General features: G+C 32.6%; 2 protein-coding genes and 1 pseudogene across 2 annotated transcripts; all 3 read left to right on the forward strand.

Moving 5' to 3' along the window:
* Positions 1 to 1225: 1225 nt before the first annotated feature.
* On the forward strand, positions 1226 to 4109 carry LOC142641139 (WAT1-related protein At2g39510-like). The gene is made up of 7 exons (XM_075815530.1): positions 1226 to 1522; positions 1634 to 1696; positions 1786 to 1902; positions 2003 to 2243; positions 3110 to 3271; positions 3399 to 3550; positions 3806 to 4109. Exons 1-7 carry the CDS (start codon positions 1323 to 1325, stop codon positions 4011 to 4013), a joined length of 1143 nt encoding a protein of 380 aa, XP_075671645.1. The 5' UTR covers positions 1226 to 1322; the 3' UTR covers positions 4014 to 4109.
* A 4127-nt stretch (positions 4110 to 8236) lies between these two features.
* On the forward strand, positions 8237 to 11226 carry LOC142641140 (WAT1-related protein At2g39510-like). The gene is made up of 7 exons (XM_075815531.1): positions 8237 to 8447; positions 8553 to 8615; positions 8713 to 8829; positions 8932 to 9169; positions 10064 to 10225; positions 10361 to 10512; positions 11112 to 11226. The coding sequence occupies exons 1-7, from the start codon at positions 8248 to 8250 to the stop codon at positions 11224 to 11226; spliced, it is 1047 nt and encodes a 348-aa protein (XP_075671646.1). The 5' UTR covers positions 8237 to 8247.
* A 5161-nt stretch (positions 11227 to 16387) lies between these two features.
* On the forward strand, positions 16388 to 17351 carry LOC142640094 (WAT1-related protein At2g39510-like; annotated as a pseudogene).
* Positions 17352 to 20837: the final 3486 nt, after the last annotated feature.

Here is a 20837-nt window from a genome sequence, read left to right on the forward strand (position 1 = left end):
GCTTTATTATATAAGTAGAATATATGTTGTACTCCATAATATATAAAGGTAGTTACTATATAATAAAAGTTCATCATAATTGTGTTTTCAGATACAACGCAGCAAATGAGAACCACACCATGGAGACAGTGCTCTGCATATGAGATGAATTGCATTTTCATTCGACAAAGTCAGGAAAAAAAAAAAACTATTATTGATTACCATTTGATCCGCAATCTTTACATTTGAGGCCAGGAAGCTTCTATCTTAGAATATCTTGATAATTTCTAATTGGAAGAAGTAAAAATACTTAAAAATAAAATCCAAAATCTCCTATCCTCAATTAAACTCAATCTGATTCATCCTCAATTATGTCCACGCAAAGGAAACCGAAGCCAATTTCTCACATGGTGGACACGTTTTCTTGGTGCACTGAGTCCCCCACTCCCTCTGTCCTTCAGCTATGATACTGACTACCATTCTATGTATGGGGACAAGTTTGCTGCTTTACTTAGTGGAGTAACTATACTCTCACACTATGCTTAGGATATTGTAAAGAATGAACTGAGAGAGATAGAATTGAGTTTAATCAAAATGAACATAAATGAATTATATATCTACTTTTATCTTGAGTGGATGTTTGAAAGGAAATGAACAGAACGTAAACCAACTTTGTTAAGAAATTTAATAAAAAATAATTATGTTATAACAGCATTATTAATACACCATTACTTTAATAAAAATAGTGATACATGCATTAATTTAAGGAAAAAAATAGATCTATTATAAGGATTTCGGTAAAAATTCATTAAGACAGAAAATAGAGTTATCTGTTGGGCGGAGGCTTAGTGGGCTAAGTCCAGCATCCTGTTAGAGATGGAAGCTAGGTTGTGTTGAGTCTCAATCAGTTTGTTAGTGCTGGACTACCACACTTTAAGGGAACAAAGTTGCACCCTTACTATTAGTAATACCTTTTAGTGTAATGAGTAAGCGCTTAGTCCTAATATTATCCTTTTATTAAACTCCCAAATAATGGAATGAAAAGAATATTTTTTAAAAATTCTTTTCCTGGTATTCCGTTCATTCTATTCCGTTTTCGGTTTTCCATAAAAGTTAGTATAAAAAGAAAGGAAGACGTGTTAAGATTGATTTGTATTTATGAGAAAATGAATAAGGAAAAAAAGAAAAAAAAGAAAAAAGAAAAAAAATAAAACTGTATTTAAAGTGAACTTTCATTCTTCATTTTGCTCGTGACCTTTTTTGCATCAGAGAGAAAGAAAGAGAAACTTCATTTTGCTCGTAACCTATTTGCATTAGAGAGAGAAAGATAAATTTAGCTTAACATGTCTAAGGAGTCCATAACTCAATTGTATAAGAAGGTGAAGCCATATTTGGCAGTATTTCTATTGCAATTAGGAAATGCAGGGATGGCCATAGTTAGTAAGTTTGCTCTAGACAAGGGAATGAGCCAACATGTGTTCGTAGTCTACCGACATGCCATTGCCTTTGTTGTCATTGCTCCTTTTGCCATTGTCTTGGATAGGTCTCCATTTTTTCTCTTCTTATTGTTTACATTTGTTTCAACTCTTTTCTTCAGCATTACATGTTGAACGAGATGAAAAAGCTAATCACATTAATTTATTACTCTTAACAGGAAAATAAGACCAAAGTTGACCTTCTCTGTCTTTGTAAAGATTGCATTGATCGGCTTATTGGAGTAAGAATCTGGACCACTAAGCAAATAACCTTCAAACAGACACTTTACTATTACTCTTCTCACTTATGCTTTCATTTTCTGCTACTCAGGCCTGTAATGGACCAGAACTTGTTCTACACTGGGATGAAAATGACTACAGCAACTTTCGCAACTGCCATTTGCAATGTTCTTCCTGCCTTTTCAATTGCAATGGCTTGGATTTTAGGGTAACTCTTTCTAGCCCCCATTCACGTTCTTGCATTGCATGCATACATATATTAGGTACAAAATTTTTGGGTTGCTTCAAATTTATGAATGCTTTTGTAGTCTTGAGAAAGTATATCTGAGGAGACTGCCAGGCCTGGCAAAGGTATTGGGGACTATAGTCACGGTTGGGGGAGCTATGTTTATGACTCTGGTTAATGGACCTATGTTGAATTTGCCATGGACTCATGTAAATGGACATCAAGAATCTACTAGTTCAGCAAATAATAAACAAGATGTCATCAAGGGCGCTCTCATGATGCTAGCAGGTTGTGTCTGCTGGTCTGCTTTCATTATTCTTCAAGTAAGAGTCTAATCGTCATTAATTTAATTTTCAATTTCAGTTTAAAATGATCACACGCACAAACAAGTGGATCAGGTTAGTGGTCATCGAAAAAAATTAATTTAAAACCCCAAAAGCTTATGCATTGGATTAATTGAATAAATAATTTGTATTGTTGCCGCTAAAACGTACATAGCAATAATCAACATCATTAATTATTGTTGCCGCTAAAATTATTATGATTTTTTTTTCTTTTATAATAGAATTTACCCCCAAACCGGGTATAATGAACATTTCTTTAAGCCACTACATGGGGAATAATAAGACAATCCATGTGGACTTTTAGTTAGATGACTTATTTAATGAGTCGTGGTATAATACATTTGGATGATGTTATAAATTGTCACATAAATTTGGAGTAAAACTATGTCCATTATTATTGTTATTATTAAAATTATTATGATTATCAGAGTATGATAAATGAATCTTGTCTTTAAAAGACAATTCACATGCACTTTTGGTCATATGAGATATTTGATGACATATGTGATTTAATACATTTAAATGGTTTTATAAATTGCCGCATAATTTTGGAAGAAATCCTTGTCCATTTGTTTTATAATCACCAAAACTATTATGATTATTAGAGTATGATACATAAATCCCATTTTAAACATTACAATCAACTTCTTCTTGCACAAGACATTCCAAATTTTTTTTAAAATAATAAAAATTTGATAGTTACAAAAATGGGGAAAAATGAATTTGAACCATGAATGTTTATGTTGAAAATACTAGAAAGTGCCAATTAAGCGACAAGACATTTAATATTTCAAACTGTTTTTGTTAGCTTTAATTAGTGATGAAATATAATTGTTGCTTTGTAGGCAATTACGTTGAAATCATACCCAGCAGGACTTTCCCTTACAGTTTTGATATGTTTGATGGGCACACTGGAAAGTTCCATACTAGCCGTTGCAATGGAATGGAATAACCCCACGGCCTGGTCAATACACTTTGATTCTAAGCTCTTAGCTGCTGTATACGCTGTGAGAAAATCTAACTTTAGTTACATTTTCTTTTGATGTCTTTTCTCTTTGCATTGCTTCTTACAATCTTGTGAGGCTAGCTATGTCTAGGACTTGTATTAATACTCACAATTGAAATTTTATGCAGGGTGTAGTACGTTCAGGGTTTACCATTTACATTCAAGGCTTGATAATGAAGCAAAAGGGACCTGTTTTTGTGACTGCTTTTAATCCCCTAAGCACAATTCTAGTCGCAATTTTAGGCTTCTTCATTCTGTCCGAGATTATGTACTTAGGAGGGTATGTATATCCTACTAGGCCTACTAAATCCGGTAACACAACATTTTTTTACAACTATTAACATGACTTGCTACATTGTGCTTGGAATGTCCATTCAAAATATTTTGTGTCATTTGGGACATTCATTAGATAACACACTATTTAATTGTTGTATATGATTTTGATTCATTTTCTTAAAGGGAATTTTGGAAAAAATATTTGGAATAATAAATACTACTATATTTGTCTTACTCATATAATTGAACTATTTTTCAGGGTTATTGGAGCAATTATCATATTTGTTGGCTTATATTTGGTTTTATGGGGCAAAAGTAAGGATCAACTAGGATCGAAGTCAGACAATGAAAAAATAATACCAACAGCTCAAAATGTGGCTACTATGGATGAGAGGATAATTACTTCAAATCAAGAATTTATGACCATCAATGTGACAAGTGTTAAATCTACAAATGGGACCGCTTGAAAAGTGCGGATATTGTACATTTATGCTAATATATAGTTGAAATTGTTTTCTTCCATGTGGAAAAAGTTTCACTTTATAAAGATATTTCCTTCAATACTTTTATTTTTAGACCAGTTTTAGCTGTGATTTCAACTTAAAGGAAGTGCACCCAGTGCAACTAAAAAAATATCTGTAAATTTTTTTAATAAAAAAAATTAAATATATATATTTTTCAATAATTTGTCTAAAAAAACATAAATAGTATATATATAAAATGTAGGATATAATGTTTCTCAAAACAAAAAAATGTAGGTCATAATATGTGTTGAAAATAATTAAGAGAAATAGAAAGAATTTTTAAAATTTAAAATTTTGCCTTTGAGAGGGCCGCTTGAGTGGGCCCTAGGCACAACTAGAGTGAGTCTTGTGTTGGTTCATATTGACAACACTTAGAGGAGTGCCAATTCTGAGAGCCCTTTTTTGGCTTGATATGGAAATTGTCGGTGAATAACGTGTGTTATGCACACGTATAGAGTTGCCACTTATTTCACTATAGAAATATAAGAAAGTTTTTATGAAAATTCAATTTTATTGAATAATTTGAAGAATTACATTAATGGATAATAAAGATAGAAAATTATATGGCTTTAATTCTAGTTAAGAAATTTTGATCATAATTATGTTTTGAGAGATTGTTTTAATTTATGACGTCTGCTCCTGATGCTCCGTATCATTAGATCAAGATACTAATCGATTTTTGGTGGCGATAAGAATTGAATCTCAGATCTCTTATTTAACTATCGATGACTTTGTGAATTGAACTGCAACCATAATTACATTCTAAAAAAAGAAAAAAAGGTACATTATTTTGATTCCTTAGTTACAATTTTCAGAAATTGATGGCTATGTTTTATTAAGCACCTTTTCACCTAACATGTCATTATGCATGCAATGCTTCAATTTAAAAATGCTCCACCATTTGTTATTAACAGAAATTAAAATCTAATCTAATGCATGATCATATGATTATATCCATAAAAGTGCTAATTAATCCATATCATCCATGAAACTTATATAAGATTTAGTTTTATTCCTCCATGCACAACCTCTTTCAAGTGGTGTGATGATAGACTAATCTCAATCCACGAGTCTTTCACTTGGTTATTTAAGGGAGTTGTGCGTGTTGATATATATAGGAGATTGTAGTGTATGATTCAGAGAAAATGATGAGGCTTTTAGCCCCTTTGGTTCTCTTAGGGAATTTTTGGGCTTATGGTTTTATGGGTTTTCTAGCCCACTCTATACAGAGACTTATATGGATGTGGGTCCAATAATTCTGATGTGATTAGGGAGGGGGGGTGTTGGGCAAAGACCAACCCGGGTAGTGTAGGGAGGGATGTTATTGGGTCCATTTCCCCCCCTCATTTTTGGTCCTTTTTTCTAATTGTTGACTGGGCAACTATTTTCCAATGAGATTACGCCACATGGCATGGAAAAGGAAAAATTATCCAATGAGATTAGGTCATATGGGGTGATAAAAAAAAAAAAAAATCTAAATAACTGACAAAGATTTTTAAATTCCAAATGTGGTTTTACTCTTTATTGGGTGGTAGATAAAGAGGTTTCCATTTACATTATAAACAAAACTTGGGGTGTGTTGAGCAAGTGCCCCTTAGCCTGCACCCGGCAAAGACAATTTTTTTTTTCCTTTCTTTTTGTGAGTGAAGGGGTCTATCTCTTTCGTCTTCTTTTCCCCCCTTTTGGCTATTAGTTATGTTGAAATTTGTCATCTTGAATAGTGGGATTGATTTATTTTGATAGGTGTTCATCATATTTGATGCAATTTTCAATCTGGCTTTTGAGAATTATTGTTTGATTGGTGGATTTAGGTAGTAAATAGTACCAATTAAGTTTTAATAAGTTGAGTGGAATAGCATTTTCATATTGTTTTCAAGTTTTTGATTAATCTTATTTTGAATCTTATCCAGAATTAGGGAGTCATTGAAGCTTTTTTTTTAAAAAATTTTATATATATATATATATATATAATTTATAAAAAAAAAGAGTGTATTACACAAATGGGAATTTGAAGGGGAAAAAAAAAAAAAAAACCTTTGAGCATATATATATTAGGTGGTGACTCCCAACACACCCTGTTGTGCCCATAAGCATGATTCAAATGATCGTTTAGTGGTAATTAGCATTTTTTTTATGATGTCTTACCTCCTGCGTCTATAGTTCAAAATCCACCTCCTCCTCCTCCCCCCACCCCACTATCTAGCTATATCAAAAAGGAAAGAAAAAAATATGCAACAAATGCAAACACGCTGTGAAGACATTGCTTTAAGTCTGAGATGGATGGCATTTTCATTCAACAAAGATACTTAAACAAAACTATTATCGCCACTAGTTAAAAAAAGGTTGCAGAGCATGGCTTGGTCTCTTCCAATGCTTTAATTAGTGCCACTAATATATAATCGGCAAACTCAACGTTAGATTCCAGAAATGAAGCTTTACAGATCTTATAATATCTTGAGGTACTTAAACTCTTACAGGTAAAGTTTGAAAATTAAAAGCAAAAATAATGTCTTGCATCAATAATTAAACTCAATTTTGATTCATCCTCAGTTACGTTTAGGCAAATTCAACCAATTCCCCACATTGCATATGGACACGTTTTCTTGGTGCACTGAGTCCTCACTACTCACCTTGGTCAGCGCTGAGTCACAGTGCTTTGCATAGTATGAGGAAAAGATTGCAAGTTTACTATGTGGAGTGTTAAGATTCTTAACACTTAAGAAATTTATAAACAATGATATGAAATGGATAGAATACACTAATACAGGGGCGGCGCTACAAGCACGTTTGAACCCTCTTACCGGAAATAAAAAATTTATATATATTTATACATATAAAAGATACTTTACTAATTTAATTAACCTATAAAAATATTTTTGCACACCTTGAATTAATTAAATCTCGTACACCCTAATCTCAAATCAGTTCAACCTAAAATCAAACAATAAAAAACATTAGCAAATTCCAAAACCATATAACAACACATATCAGTTAATCCCAGAACCAAATAACAACACAAAGCACAAAGATCTCTCTCTCATCATGAATGTGTGTGTATATAGTATAAATATAATGTAAATTTATAATTATATAATTTAATAATTAGGGAATACAAAAGGTTTGTTAAAATTGTGTGTATTATCATCACGTTATAGTAAATTTTTGTTATAAAGTTAATGATTTGAGAAAAAAGAAGAAGTAAAGTTAGTGATCGTTCAAGCATTGATTTGTTAAGTAGCTACTTAGTGTATTGTTTATGTATGGTTGAATGTGCTTGTATATGTCAATAATTAACACAGTGCAAGTGGGTTGAATTTTATCATTTAGTTTACAATATTTTTATAAACACAATGACAAATAGATATGATAACTGCAAAATAAAATTGTAACACCTACTCACATTGATAATATAGATAATGACAACTAATAATGAATTATCATGTAACGGTTTCAAAATATGAAGAAAAAAATTTGAAGGAAATTATAAAAATTTATATATTTACTTTTTTTATTTGGTCGATAACTCGATATATTCAAGTATTCTTTTTATTAAATTTGATTTAATTTAAATTTCTTAATAACCCATTAAAAAAGGTTTCAAAGAGCTGCCATTGATAGAATAGGGGGAAAAAAAACATACAAGAATTACATATTTACCTTTCTTTTGTTTAAATGTTTGAAAATAATTGAATAGAATGTAAAGTAACCACATTTGAGATATGAGGGGAAAAAAAAAAAATTTATGACATTATTCTTATTATCATCATCATCATCATCATTATTATTATCATCGTCATCATCATTATGTCAATTCTTTAACAATAAATATTGTAAAACATATTTCTTTCCATCATTTCCTCCAGATTTTGGAGGGATTAAAGAAGGACTTATGACAATAATAAATAGCAAAAATGTTTTTTTTTTTCTCTGCTATATATTAAACTCTTAGGAATGGAAATAATTTTTTATTTTTAAATTATTTTTTACATTCCATTATCCCTTTTAATTCCCCTCTACCAAACAAGTTATAAAGGTGGAAGTATTATGATTGATTTTTATCCATGAGAAAAAGAAAAAAGAAAAAAGGAACAAAAAAAGGACTATATATAGCGAACTTCATACTTCATTTTGCTTGAACCTTTTCACATTAGAGAGAGAAAGAAAGATTCAGCTTAACATGTCTATGGAGTCTAGGACTCAATTGTATAAGAAGGTGAAGCCATTTGTGGCAATAATTTTAGTGCAACTTGGCCATGCAGGGATGTCCATAATCGGTAAGCTTGCTCTAAACAAGGGAATGAATCCACGTGTGTTCATAGCCTACCGGTATGCCGTTGCCACTGTGATCATTGCCCCTTTTGCTATTGTCTACGATAGGTCTCCACCTCTTCGCTTCTTTTTAAATTTACAAGATTTTCTACTCTTTTCTTCAATTACATGTAGATGAAAAAGCTAATCACATTAATTTAATGCTCTTAACAGGAAGAAAAGGGCAAAGTTGACCTACTCTATCTTTGCCAAGATTATGTTGCTTGCCTTACTGGGGTAAGAATTTAAGCTTTTGGTTCAACCAAAACATTTTACATATATATATATATTGCCCCGTTGGATTACACTTGAACTTTCATTTTTTACTTCTCAGGCCTGTAGCATACCAGAACTTGTACTACGAGGGGATGAAGCTTACCACGGCAACTTATTCAAGAGCATTGTTCAATGTTGTTCCTGCGTTTACATTTGCAATGGCTTGGATTTTACGGTAATTCTCTTTAGTCCCATTCACGTACGTTTATGCATGCATATATACACATGATGTATTAAATATACGGGGTGCTTCAAATATTTGTGAATGCTTTTGTAGTCTTGAGAAAGTAAATATTAGGAGACGGGGTAGCCAGGCAAAGGTATTGGGGACCATTGTCACGATTGGAGGAGCTATGCTTATGACTCTGGTTAAAGGTCCTTCGTGGATTTGGCCATGGACATATAAACATGGCTATCAAGAATCTACTAGTGCAGGAAATAAGCAAGATGTCATCAAGGGTGCTCTCATGATGCTAGCGGGTTTTTTCTGCTGGTCTGGTTACGTTAATCTTCAAGTAAGAGTCTAATGATCAGCGTTAATTAATTTAATTTAATTTGCAATTTCAGTAGTTTAAAGTCTTGAAGAAGTGGATCAGGTTAATGGCCATTGGGAAATTTAATTTAAACCCCAAACACTCATGCAGTGGATTAATTGAATAAATTATGCATGTTCCAAATAGATATTCCAACACAGGAGGAATTCAATCATTGGTATGTAATCTTAACAAAAGTCCTGCTTGTCTTTCCACCGTAGTGGTTCCAAAACTTTTGGAATTCTTCTACGCAAATTTCCTCCACAAATGAACCTTTTTTGCAATGATTCAAACACAAAAATTTGCAACCCTCTTTCACGCAAGTTTTTAGTTTTGTCGCATGACCTTTTGTAAACATCTAAAACATTATAGTAATCAACATAATTATTGTTGTTGCCAAAAACATTATTATGGCTTTTTTTTCCTAGAGATTACTTCCAAACTAGTTTGGAGGAACATTTCTCCAACCCATTACATGAACAATTCAAAAGAGAATCATTGTACTTCAGTCAATTGACATATTTAATGAGTCATATTTAACACATGGATGATTTTATAAATCACCACAAAAATTTGGAAGAGAACTCTATCCATTTTTATTAATAATCACCAAAATTAGAGTATGATTCATGAATCTCATTTTATACATTACAATCAATTTGATCTTCTTGCACAAGGCTTTCCAAAATGTTTTTTCCCCTTTTAATTTGATTTTATAATTTGATGGTTACAACAATTGGGAAAAAGGGGATTGTACACTCTAGAAGCCTCCGTTAGAAACACTAAAAATTGCCAATTGAACTACGATGCTCGTAGCATTCCAAAAAAGTTTTAGTTAGACTTAATTAGTGATGAGATATAATGGTTGTTTTGTAGGCAATTACACTGAAATCATATCCCACAGAGCTTTCCCTAACAGCTTTAATAACTTTGATGGCCACATTGGAAAATACCATAGTTGCTCTTGCAATGGAATGGAGGAACGTCAGGGCTTGGTCAATGCGCTTAGATATTATGCTCTTAGCTGTTGTATACGCTGTGAGAAACTCTACATTCAATTACTTTTTTTCTTTTGATGTGCTTTTCTCTTCACAGTGCTTCTTTCAAAAATATTTTGAAGCTTTAGCTATGTCTAAGACTTGCATTTATACTCTCAACTGAAATTTTACGCAGGGCATAGTACCTACAGCGTTCAGCATTTACATTTATGGAATGCTAATAAAGGAAAAAGGACCTGTTTTTGTGACTGCTTTTAGTCCACTGAGCGCGATTCTAGTCGCAATTATGAGCTCCTTCATATTGGTCGAGGCAATGTTCTTAGGAAGGTGCGCATTGATTTTTCTATCCTACTAGGCCTACTAATAAGCTTAGCGACACAACATTTTTCACAGTTATTAACATGATCAGCTATGATTAGTGCATAATAAAAGTGGTATCAATAGTGAATTTAGATGAAAGTAATGTTACTTCAATCATAATATGCCATATTAATAGTTGTAAAACGAAGTTGTCCCTAGTATTACAATTATGCAAAGAGAAAAAAAATGTCTGGAATTTTGATTCAAAATCTTTTGTTTCATTTGGGACATTCATCAAAATACACATTATTTAATTATTGTAGTTGTTTTTCTTGTTGGAAAAAGATTTCAAATCATAAATATTGGGTCTGTTTGGATAGAACTTATTGCTGAAAACTGAAAACTGAAAACACTGTATCAAAATAATTTTTTAATGGGTAAAAAGTACTGTTCATGCCAAAAAGTACTGTTCATTGGCCTAAAATCACTGTTCATGTCCAATGAACAATGACAGATGCGCTTGGAAAAAAAAAAAAAAAAAAAAAACGGGGCTAAATGTGGACGTGCTATCCAAACGTCCTCATTGTATGACTATGGACTAACTTAGGCAACTGAACTATTTTTAGCTTTATTGGAGCAATTGTCATTATTGCTGGCCTATATGTGTTTTTATGGGGCAAGAACCAGGATCAACCATTGAAGTCAGGCGCTGAAAAGGTAGACCAACTGCCCAAAATATAGCTACTGCAGATGAGCGGATAACGACTTCAAATCAAGAATTTATGGCCATCAATATGACAAGTACAAAATCTACCGGTGGAACTGCATGAAAATAGCGGATATGAGACATTATATGCTTCTTGTTGTAATTGGTGTCTCCTATATGAAAAATGTTTCATTCCTTGTGAGATCATGTGATATATAATAAAATAAAATTTGGATTTTAATAGAAGTGGTCGCACTAGGTGACTATTTTTTCTCCGTGACAAGTGATTACATTTTCATTAATTATTAAATTTGTTTATCTCATTAATGGTTAGGTTAGTTTAATTTAGCTAAAACTTTATTATCTAATAAGTTTCAAGAAATTAAAAATTCTTCCCTAAGTATGAATTTCTATAAAGTTTTAGACCACTTAACAGAATAAGTTTAACCTAATATTAAACCAAGTTGATTAACAAGTTTGTTAATTAAAACTAGGTTAAACAAATATGTGTAAAACAAATATAACGCGGAAAGTAAAGAACACAAAAATCTGATGATCCAAAAAAATCAAACTAGTAAAAAACCTGGAGAGGATTTAATTTAGCTATCTTCAAAGTAAAATAGGTCTACTATGAAAGAATTGAAGTTTGTACAATAGAATTTAGATCACTAACATCCTATTGCTACCTCGAGTATAAAACTTACTACCATGACCATGTGACAGTTCTGAGTCCACAAATTACTTCTTTCTTTGATCTACTACAACCACAAGTTCTCTTACTTGTGACTTTGAGACTCCACTCAAAAGTTTCAGATCTTCTTTAAGTTTTTTATGTAGCAACTAAAGCGATCACCAAGTTCTTGACATGAATCTTGATTTTGATAACCCTAAGTGTGTATGAAGGTAAACACCTCTAGATCTCACAAGAGATTCAACACACAGCACATCAAAGACCTCTAAAACGTAGCTAGAGTTTTTCTTTTTATATGTGAATGAAAACATAAAACCCTACACGTCAAACGGGCTTGGGCTGAATTGTAAATTCTACAGAAAATTAATTCTGCACGATTTTCGATCGATCGGATCTAATTTTCGATCGATCGAATATAATTTTTGATCGATCGAACCTTGTAGAATTTGTCCAATAATTTAGATTGAGCCTTGTAGAATTTGTCCAATAATTTATGCAATTACTCGATTTCGATTTTACAATTAAATATATTTTGAGCAAGCCTAAACCTAGACTTTATGTTTTGATCATGGTTTACCAACACATTACATATTGAAGTTCAAATACATTAGTTCCTAATGTCTTAGAACCTAACAATTTCTATTTCTTAAAATTTCAAGATAGTAAAACTAAAATTTTATTTTATTTTAATCATCTATCATAATCCTATATTTAATATTATAAAACTTGCCCACTACATATTATAAGTGGGTCAAATGAGTATGAAGTCGGATAGTAAATTTAGTTTCAAGTGACTCACTAATTATTATAATAATTTTTATAATATTTGTAAAATATTTTTTTTACATAAAATTTTTAATTAATCAGTCGCACGTGCATGCTATTTGCATGATTGTATCTCTTGTAATGCTTTTTTTTTTTAATTTTTTTTTTTATGATTTCTCTTGTAATGCTTTGTTTTTGCACTTCTAGTGTTATGTATGGCTTGAATTTTAAGGTGGTGCACGAATTGCATCTCCATTTCTACTAAAAGGTTGTTGCATCTCCATTATTTGGTTTTGTCCGTTACTTTCTTGGCCAGAACTGCCACTACCGGTCATATCCTATAGTGGCGTTCATAAAACGCTGCTATAGATTGATTTTTTAAATTAGTCTATAACAGCGTTTTATAAACGCCACTGTAAAGTATGAACCTACACTTTTCAAACACCACTATAGCCCATAATAAAAAATTTCCGTCGTTGATTAAATGCAATCTGATTCACCCTCAGTTACCTTTAGGCAAACCAACCAGCCCCTCACATTGTGGACACGTTATCTTAGTGCACTGAGTACCCACTCCTTAGCTATATATGATAGTGCTCAACATTCTATGCGCGCGGAAAAGATAGATGGTTTATAGTGGAGTCTCAAGAATCTTAACCTTGGAAGCTTATAAAGAATGAAATGATTGGTAAAGTATAAAAAAAATATATAAATAAACATAAAAGACTTAAATATTTATCTCTCTCTTGTTCAAATGTGTTTTAAAGGAAATGAAGTGAATGTAAACATAATCATGTTTGGGATTTGAATAGAAAAAAATAATTTTAACCCCTCATCATCATTATTATTAATATTATGCCATTTCTCTCTCTCTCTCTCTCTCTCTCTCTCTCTCTTTAAAAAAAAAAAAAAAAAAAATTCTGTGCGTTTAAGTGAAAAAATTTATTATAAAAACTTCAGTACAACTTCATAAAATATTTTTCATTTCATTTAATTCCTCCTAATTTTGGAGAGATAAAAAAAATGGACTTATGATAGAAAGAAAAGGAATTTTTTTCTCCCAATAGATGAGTGAAAAGAATATTATTTAAAATTATTTTCTTTAATTTCCCCTATTATCTTCTCCCAAACAAGTTATAAAGGTAGAAGTGTTGTGATTGATTTTTAATTGTAAAAAGTCTAGTCACAATTAAAACTTTTTATAATTGTTAATATATCCAAGTCTAGTCACAATGAAGATTTTTTATAGTTGTTAATCCAAGTCTAGTCCCAATTAAGACTTTTTATAGTTGTTAATTTCTCAAAACCCAAATCAATTACAATTTCCCCCACTTAAATTCTCTAAGTCCATATGAGGTTACCAAATTGGGTTTGATATCATTTATAATGGCTTGAGGAAAATAACTAATTGCACGTGTTATATTCCTAAAGTACTAGTTTAGTTGCAATTGGGGCTCTTTGAAATCTCTTATAAACTCAAAATCCACCTAATAACATTTGATGTGAGACTCAACATACACTTAAACAATCCAATTTGTGGTGTCACAATAATTTTGATGTTCTAGATTAATTGGATATTGATAAAGTGTTTGTTAAGTAGGTGTATGATGAGTCCCATATTGAGTTTATACTAGGTTGATAATAACTGTTAGGGTCATATTTTCTATGTAATTGGCTAATCCTTTGACAAAACACACTTTACTTGTAGATTAGATAAATCTAAGTTGGGTTTGATACATATCAAGTGGTTGTATTAAAGACATGAAGATTGATCCAAGAAACAAGTGAAGAAAAGTTGTTTTACTAAAGCTGGACAGATAGCTCGACAGAAAGCTGCTATTGAAATTGAATAGGCAGCTCGACACAAGCTCGATCTATCAAGATTTACGAATTAAGGATTTCCAGATTTGAATTTCGGTCCATGTGGATGTATTTGTTTAGGGTTTCTTTTCTCACAACCCTATATATATATAAGGCTTATTTTAAAAACCATCATACATGGATACAAAGACCTAGAACTCATATACTCTGTGTGAAGCTACTATGTTTGTGTGTCATAAGATTTTGTAACCAAGTGCTTCTTGATCTTCATTGTTTATGAAGTGAAGAATTTTGCAACTAACAACAATCATTCAAGTTGCTGGAGTTAGTCACTTACTGGGACTCATGCAAAAGAGTTAGTTACAGATTGGAGATTTGTGCAACAAAGGAAAGAATGCTACTACAAGATCAAGCCCAATTGGGTATTGGAGAAAAGGTTCAACTATAGGTTGGTATTTCTGGATAGACCAGGGTAGTGGTAAGATTCCTTATACTTGTAATTGCTTGATTGTTAATTAGTGGATTCTTGGGGGTGGTGACTTTAAAATCACTCGATGGAGGTTTTTGCCTTGAGAGAGGTTTTCCCTATTTATCAACAAATTATTGTGTCAATTTAATTTCTACTACATTTAGTTTAATTGGTGATTTGTTGGTGCCTTCAAAATTTGCATGCAATTTAACCTAATTAATTAATTTGGGTAATTGAATTAGTTAACTAGGGTAAAACTATCTTAACCCAACAATAGCTATATTAACTGTAAGGGCTCGAATTGACCCAAAGCCCAATAGACATGAACAAAGGCCCAACAAGCCCACAACAACAGATTTGTTAGAGAGTGGGTTTAATAAATGAAGATCTAGTCAGTCAAATATGGATCACAGTGAGTTGGGAATGATTGAGAAGTACAATTTGAAGAGAAAAAACGCTCCTCGGTCAAGTCCAAGGAAGGTATGTTCTTATATATGTATTTTAGAATTGTACAAATTCTAAGTTCTTCTTTACATTCAGTTATCTCATTTTTTTACTTTTTTCCAGGTGATCCTCTGTAAAGGAATCACTTTCCCTTTTATATTCCGGCTCCTTTCCTCATCTTAGCCTTCCACTTGTTGATCAAATGAGTAATATTCAAGATACTTGTCCCATCAAAACCTTCTTCAAATCTCTATGTGTAGCTGTAAGTCTACAAATCACTATTTAAGTATCACTTCCACATTAATGCGACCAATTGGTTAGGTGCAAAACATTCAATGTGATGGTAATAGCTTTCTTTCTAGATATTTCTCAGTTCTTTATTGACTCACCTCTCTGAAACTTATCCTCCTAAGCATGGTTTCCCCTTGCCCTGTATTTGTTGGGTGGTTGGGCTTCAGACTTCCGTTCTATTTTTCGAGGAAGTTTAGCTCCTCAAACAACATTGTCTATTTGTTACTACCGACCCTCGTCCTCAACCCAATAACCTACTTGCCCTCCTTAATACTTGCTTGTCCTCAGGCTCTTTGACATCCTCGGATGGCCCATGGCCCAATACCCTTATCTGATTCTCTTATCCTTACATTAAGGGTCTGTTTGGATACCGTTTATTTTGCTGAAACTGAAAACTTATTGCTGAAAGTACTGTAGATAAAGGTAAAAGTTAGTTGAAATAGTACAGTGGAGCCTATGAATAGTATCAAAAAGTGCAGTAGGGCGCATGAATAATAGCAAAAATAAGCTGAATAGTGAAATAATTTTAATTTTTCGTTACTTCCCAAACGCATGCTAGGAGTCCCAATTTTGAGTTTGAAACTAAATTAGTCCTTTTGGAATATAAGTATATAATGCAATTTTGGCTAGCATTGTGTATATATAAAGTGGACTCCATGTGCTTCATTTTGCTTAAACCTTACATTAGAGAGATATAAGAGAAATTTAGCTTAACATGTCTATGGAGTCCAAGAATCAATTGTATAACAAGGTGAAACCATTTTTGGCAGAAAATTTTATTGCAATTTGGCTATGCAGGGCTGTCTATAGTAGGTAAGTTTGCTCAAAACAAGGGGATGAGTCAACATGTGTTCATAGTCTACCGGAATGCCATTGCCACTGTTGTCACTGCTCCTTTTGCTATTGTCTTGGATAAGCTTCCATCTCCTCCCTTCTAATTGTTGTTTACATGTGTTTCATTTCTTTTCTTCAGTGTTACATGTTGAGCAGGATGAAAAAGCTAATCACTCTAATTTAGTACTCTTAACCGGAAGAAACGGTCAAAGTTGACCTCTGTTTTTGCTAAGGTTGTGTTGCTCGCCTTATTGGGGTAAGAATCTGGACCATCACGCCATAATTAAGCTTTTGGTCTCAAGCTTTAAAGTTCAACCAAAACATTTTACTTTTTTTTTTTTTTGGCTCAGTTGGATCACAGTACTTAATTGACTTTTAAGTTTTCATTTTCTCCTACTCAGGCCTGTTATAAACCAGAACTTGTTCTACACCGGGATGAATTATACTACAGCAACTTTCTCAAGTATACTACAGCAACTTCCTGCGTTTGCATTTTCAATGGCTTGGATTTTACGGTAATTCTCTTTAGTCCCATTGACGTTTGTGAATGCATACATGATGTATTAAATATACGGAGTGCTTCAAATATTTCTGAATGCTTTTGTAGTCTTGAGAAAGTAAATATTAGAAGAAGGCGTGGCCAGGCAAAGGTATTGGGGACCATATTCACGGTTGGGAGAGCCATTCTTAAAGGAATTATGTTGAATCTGCCATGGACAAATGAAAATGCCCATCAAGTATCTACTAATGCAGCAAATAAGCAAGATGTAATCAAGGGTGCTCTCATGATACTAGCAGGTTCGGTTGGCTGGTCTGGTTTCATTATTCTTCAAGTAAGAGTCTAATCGGCACTAATTTAATTTGCAATTTCAGTTAAAAAAGAGCACACGCACACGCAAGTAATTTTTAAATATTTTTAGAGTACGGAAAATGTTATTCTCTTCTCTCACATTCATGATTGAGCTCACTCATTAAATTCATGGTAAGGTCATCCTGAATATTAGAAAAGGAAGTACCATTTCTCCATGCTCCAAGAATACTTAAAAAATTCTCATAAAAAAAAAAAAGAATACTTAAAAATTTTCCCGCAGGAACAAGTTGATCAGGTTAGTTATCATTGGAAAATTTAATTTAAACCCAAACAGTCATGTAGGGGATTAATTGAATAAAATATGCATGTTCCAAACAGATATTCCAACACAGGATTTCAATCATAGTTATAACGTACCAAATTTAAAGCAATTGTTTGTTCGTTTAGACCCTTTAAACCAAATTGTTTAACCTAATATATTAACCAAGTGATTACTTAGATTAATTATTTAAATCTAGGTTAAACACAAATAAATCATATCATACAAAATAACGGAAAATAAATAACACCACGATATGATGACCTAGGAAAACCGATGAAACGAACCGTTTCAAGGTAAAAACTTGGGGAGGATTTGACCTAGCTATCCTTAAGGTAAAGTAAATCCACTATAAGAGAATTGAAATTTTTACAATTAGATTTAACTCTAAATCTATTACTACCTCATGTAGTAATTTACTAACATGACCACGTGCAAGCTCCGAATCCCCAAACTCTTTCTCTTCTCGGATTTACACCAATACAAGCACCCTTACTTGTGACTTTGAGATCCCACTAAAAGCTTTAGACACACAAACTCTCCAGTTTGTGACTCCAAGACCACTCTTGAAGGTTTAGATCATTAGCAATTGTTGATCTTGTTGCAGCAACTTCAAATCTACCGGATCTAATAATATGAGAATGATTTTTGGCGGCGACTTTGATAGAGGAAGGCACAATACCTTTTTGATCTCACAAGAGCACCTCCAAAGTCTCTTAAAAGCTCTGAAAACATAATTAGGGTTTTCCTTTATATACTATAAGTGTTTCACTTGAAACCTAAAATGTTTAAGTAGAGTTTGGGCTTAAATAGAATTCTGTAGAAATTTTCGATCGGTCAGATCTAATTTTCGATCAGTCAGATTTCATTGAATTCAAATTATTCTTTCTGCAGCTTGTATGTTCTTGTGTTTAGACTTGTAACACCTTGAGCATTGTCTAATAAACTCTATAGATCTAGGAATCTATATTTAGACAAGTTTGTGCTCACAGTTTGCTAATTGTTCTAAACTTTTAGAACCTAATAGCAATAATATCATACCCAAATAGTCATGTAGTTGATAATGAAATGGAAAACAAATAAATAAACTATTCGAAAGAAAAATCCGCTAAAAGAAATAGTTACAATCAATTAGGACATACAAAACCTTTGTAACCTAGACACTCGATCTATGCAATCACAGCAAATATCACGCTCCTGTTTCCATTGTTGTGGTTTCAAAACCTCTGGAATTCTTCTACACGAATGAACCTTTTTTACAACTCGAAACTCTAGAAACCAGCATCAACGACTCAAACAGAAACATTTGCAACCATCTTTGACGCAAGTTTTGTCACATAACATTTGTCAACATCTAAAATGTTATAGTAATCAACTTCATTATTGTTGTAGCCAAAATTATTGTGAATTTTTTTCCTGGAGTTTACTTCCAAATCAATTTGTAGGAATATTTCTCCAGCCCAGTATGTGGACGATTCAAAAGATAATTATTGTACTTTTAGTCATATGACTTTTTTAATGAATTATATGATTTGTTTATATTATTTAATGAGTCATGCAATCTAACACATATGAATGGTTTTATAAATTGGCACATAAATTTGGGAGAAAACTCTATTCATTTTTTTTTATAATAAACAAAATTAGAGTATGATACGTGAATCCCATTTTAATGTTTGTTAGATTTTTTTCCTTTTGGTTTTATATTTTGATAGTTACAATCGTACGTTTTTAGACCCCTTAAAACAACCAGTTTAACCTAGTTATTTAACCAAGTTATTAACATAGGTAAATTATACAAATCTAGGTTAACACAAATATATCATATCAAGCAAAGCAGCGGAAATATAAAGAACACAATGATATGATGACCCAGGAAAACCAAACCGGTAAAAAACCTGGGAGGATTTAACCTAGCTATCCTCAAGGTAAAACTGAATCCACTATGAAAGAATTGAAATTTACACAATAGCAACTTAGACCACTAACATCCTATTGCTACCTCGAGTAGGAAACTTACTATCACGACCACGTGACAGCTTCGAGTCCACGAACTACTTCTTTCTTGGATTTCCAGCAAGCACAAGCACTCCCACTTGTATATCTTTAAGCTCTTAATGCAGCAACTGAATGATCATCAAGTTCTTGACATAATCTTGATCCTTGATAACCCTAAGTATGTATGAAGGCAAACACCTCTAGATCTTACAGAAGATTCACACACATAGTATCAACAACCTCTAAAAACGTGGCCAGGGTTTTTCCTTTTATACCTAGGGCAAAACATAAAACCCTACACGTAAAACGGGCTTGGTCTGAGTTGGAAAATTCTGCAGAAAAAACAATCTGCACAACTTTTGATCGGTTGAGTCTAATTCTCGATCGATCGAGCCAGGTAAAATTGCACAGTAAATTATGCAGCAACTCGATTCCAACTTTACATAAAAGACACATACTTTGAGCAGTCTAAACAAGACTAAAATGTTTTGATCATGGTTTGTCAATATTACAAATTAGTGTTCTAATACATTTAAACCTAAAGGTCTTATAACCTAATAAACTCCCCCTTTGGCAATTCGTGACAAAACACAAACATAACAAAATGCTCAAAGTTTACATATAAATAGCTCATTACAAAAACATAGCCCAACATAACAAATTTAACCTAACTACTATCCATCAGTTGCAAGTGTAGACAGCAACATGACTGAATCAACCTGTATATTCTTGTAACACTTAACAAACACATAAACGCATGTGTGAAAAATACAAGTAAAACAACATAACTTCTTGATTTCACATAAACATAAACTAAAAGACATATATCATGAATAAACTTATCACTATAGATCAATAAACAATGTAGCACAATGTGAAACAAGAAACAGATAAACAAAACAAAATATATCTCCCCCTATCATGGAAAATCCAACACAAACATCATGAGCCAAAAAGATACATACAAAGTGAAGCACCTAGATACAATCTAAAAACTCCACAGCTCCAAACACCTCAAAAATCTCCCCCTAACTACAAATACTCCTCTCTACACCATATATGCACTCCCCCTTTTTGTGACGAATTGCCAAAGGGCACTCACTCATTAGCAAAAGGAGGTAGCGGTCTAATACTCTCCAAATCTGCTCGCAAGGCACAAAGCTCAACAAAAATGTCCACCAAAAGCTGACCATGAGCTGCCTG

The sequence above is a fragment of the Castanea sativa genome, chromosome 6, assembly GCF_040712315.1.
Source record: "Castanea sativa cultivar Marrone di Chiusa Pesio chromosome 6, ASM4071231v1".
NCBI lineage: Eukaryota > Viridiplantae > Streptophyta > Magnoliopsida > Fagales > Fagaceae > Castanea > Castanea sativa.

What these genes read in the sequence shown, in the direction of transcription:
- LOC142641140 (XM_075815531.1), top strand. Translation starts at nt 8,248, where the DNA reads ATGTCTATGGAGTCTAGGACTCAATTGTATAAGAAGGTGAAGCCATTT. An exon ending in TTTGCTATTGTCTACGATAG is followed by an intron (nt 8,448 to 8,552) that starts GTCTCCACCTCT and finishes TGCTCTTAACAG; the next exon opens with GAAGAAAAGGGCAAAGTTGA. An exon ending in GCAATGGCTTGGATTTTACG is followed by an intron (nt 8,830 to 8,931) that starts GTAATTCTCTTT and finishes ATGCTTTTGTAG; the next exon opens with TCTTGAGAAAGTAAATATTA.
- LOC142641139 (XM_075815530.1), top strand. Translation starts at nt 1,323, where the DNA reads ATGTCTAAGGAGTCCATAACTCAATTGTATAAGAAGGTGAAGCCATAT. An exon ending in CTGCTTTCATTATTCTTCAA is followed by an intron (nt 2,244 to 3,109) that starts GTAAGAGTCTAA and finishes GTTGCTTTGTAG; the next exon opens with GCAATTACGTTGAAATCATA. An exon ending in TCTTAGCTGCTGTATACGCT is followed by an intron (nt 3,272 to 3,398) that starts GTGAGAAAATCT and finishes AATTTTATGCAG; the next exon opens with GGTGTAGTACGTTCAGGGTT.